Genomic DNA, 395 nt, shown 5'->3' on the forward strand with positions numbered 1-395 from the left:
TGAATCTAAACTCAAAGTAGGATCACTAATAACATACCTTATCATCGTTGACTTCCAGCTCCTAGTGCATCTGCCCACATATTAGATGCTATTGTATCTCTCCAATTATTAGCGTATTCTCTTTGTTGAGATTCAAGAACACCGAAATTTCCAGTTTCTTCAAAATTAACTTGTTCATTGCTTGTCTCCATCACTTGTTCCGGAAAAGCGTCCGACCGACAATGCTTGCGTAAAAAGTTATGTAATCCAGCACAAGCTAAAACCAACTCTGCTTGTGTTTTAAAGGGAAAAGGAGGAGCAGACTTGAAAATCAAAAAACGAGATTTGAATATACCAAAGATTCTCTCGATTACATTTCTCAAAGATGAATGTCGCAGATTGAACAACTCGTTCTT

The 395-nt window shown here is 37.2% G+C and overlaps 1 protein-coding gene across 1 annotated transcript in view; it reads right to left on the reverse strand.

Annotated features, from left to right (window-relative positions):
• Positions 1-41: 41 nt before the first annotated feature.
• LOC111832416 overlaps positions 42-395 on the reverse strand; it is a 952-nt gene continuing 598 nt past the window's right edge. The window contains exon 3 of the mRNA XM_023788730.1: positions 42-193. Coding sequence (XP_023644498.1) covers positions 42-193 — 152 coding nt within the window. The remainder of the gene's footprint in view (positions 194-395) is intronic.

The sequence above is a fragment of the Capsella rubella genome, unplaced genomic scaffold (genome assembly GCF_000375325.1).
Source record: "Capsella rubella cultivar Monte Gargano unplaced genomic scaffold, Caprub1_0 scaffold_1, whole genome shotgun sequence".
Classification (NCBI taxonomy): Eukaryota; Viridiplantae; Streptophyta; class Magnoliopsida; order Brassicales; family Brassicaceae; genus Capsella; species Capsella rubella.